This window comes from Sinocyclocheilus rhinocerous, unplaced genomic scaffold (assembly GCF_001515625.1).
Source record: "Sinocyclocheilus rhinocerous isolate Xijiao unplaced genomic scaffold, SAMN03320098_v1.1 scaffold585, whole genome shotgun sequence".
NCBI lineage: Eukaryota > Metazoa > Chordata > Actinopteri > Cypriniformes > Cyprinidae > Sinocyclocheilus > Sinocyclocheilus rhinocerous.
In genome coordinates this window covers 1,670,896-1,671,929 of record NW_015630024.1, presented here as the reverse complement: position 1 = coordinate 1,671,929, position 1,034 = coordinate 1,670,896, and the positions used below count along the sequence as shown (strand labels likewise).

General features: G+C 36.4%; 1 protein-coding gene across 1 annotated transcript in view; it reads right to left on the bottom strand.

Moving 5' to 3' along the window:
• Positions 1–1,034, bottom strand: part of LOC107739733 (syntaxin-binding protein 1-like) — a 36,001-nt gene that overhangs the window by 19,568 nt on the left and 15,399 nt on the right. The window contains exons 4-5 of the mRNA XM_016551935.1: positions 693–769; positions 350–428 (exon numbers count right to left, since the gene is read on the bottom strand). Of these exons, the coding sequence (XP_016407421.1) occupies positions 350–428; positions 693–769 (156 nt within the window). The remainder of the gene's footprint in view (positions 1–349; positions 429–692; positions 770–1,034) is intronic.

The following is a 1,034-nucleotide window of genomic DNA, read 5'->3' as shown; positions in this document are numbered from 1 at the left end:
CACTGGGCTAGCTAACCAATCAGAGCCCATCGCCTATTTCTGAGGGAGGGACTTCATAAAAGAAGGAAATGAGCCCGTTTCTCAGAGAAGGGACAGAGAGGTGTGGAATAAAGGTAAATTATGTGAAAAATAATGCGTTTTTTAAAAAACGAAGCGTTAACACATGTTAGACTGCACCTCATAAACACAATCAAGCCTAGTAAAAACCCAGTGAACCACCCCTTTAAAAACATTGTCTTGCTGATTGCTTGTGTAGAAGTCTAGTTTTGAGTGAGGTCCCATTAATACTGCAGTGTGTATTATGCTTCCATAGCACTTGAAGTACAGTGGAGTACCCTCAGATACTCACAGTCAGTGAAGAACACATGAGCCGCTTTATATTTCGCTGAATGGGGATCTTTGAAGTCACCGACGAGAGTCTGCACAGACTGGTAAGAGAAATACAACAAGCTTTAGATAAGACTATCTTTGTGTTTTGTGTTGTTATAGTAACCAAAATAGCCTGTAGAAATGGCAAGAGTTTCAGGCTGTCTGTGTAGGCTGTGTAAATACTGTGTGTGTGTGTGTGAATGACATATGATTAGTGTGTACATTGTGAAGGTTCTGTCTCCACACTTCGAGACAAAAGTCTATGCTGGAGGTGTTATTTTAGCATCTTTTTAGCAACTTCTAAAATCAGTGTGTTTGAGTACCTTCTCAGTTGGGGTGATCAGGTAAATGGCCTCCAATGAAGGGAGAGGCTCTCTTCGCTTATTAATGTCTTCAACAACTGCAGAGATAAAAGTAGAAATAGCAAGTCAGTCACAGAAGCAGCTTCTCTGATACAGGGTTATATTCATTAACCGTTTGGTTAATTGAAATAAAGCTGAAATAAAATAAAATAGAAATATTAGATGAAAAACTTTAACTTGAAATATTTTAAATGTTGCCTTGACAGCTAACTGAAATTAATTTGCAATGAAAATATTTATTAAAAAATTAAAACTAAAAAAAAAAAAAATCCAAAATAATACTAAATTAAACTTAAATGGTAA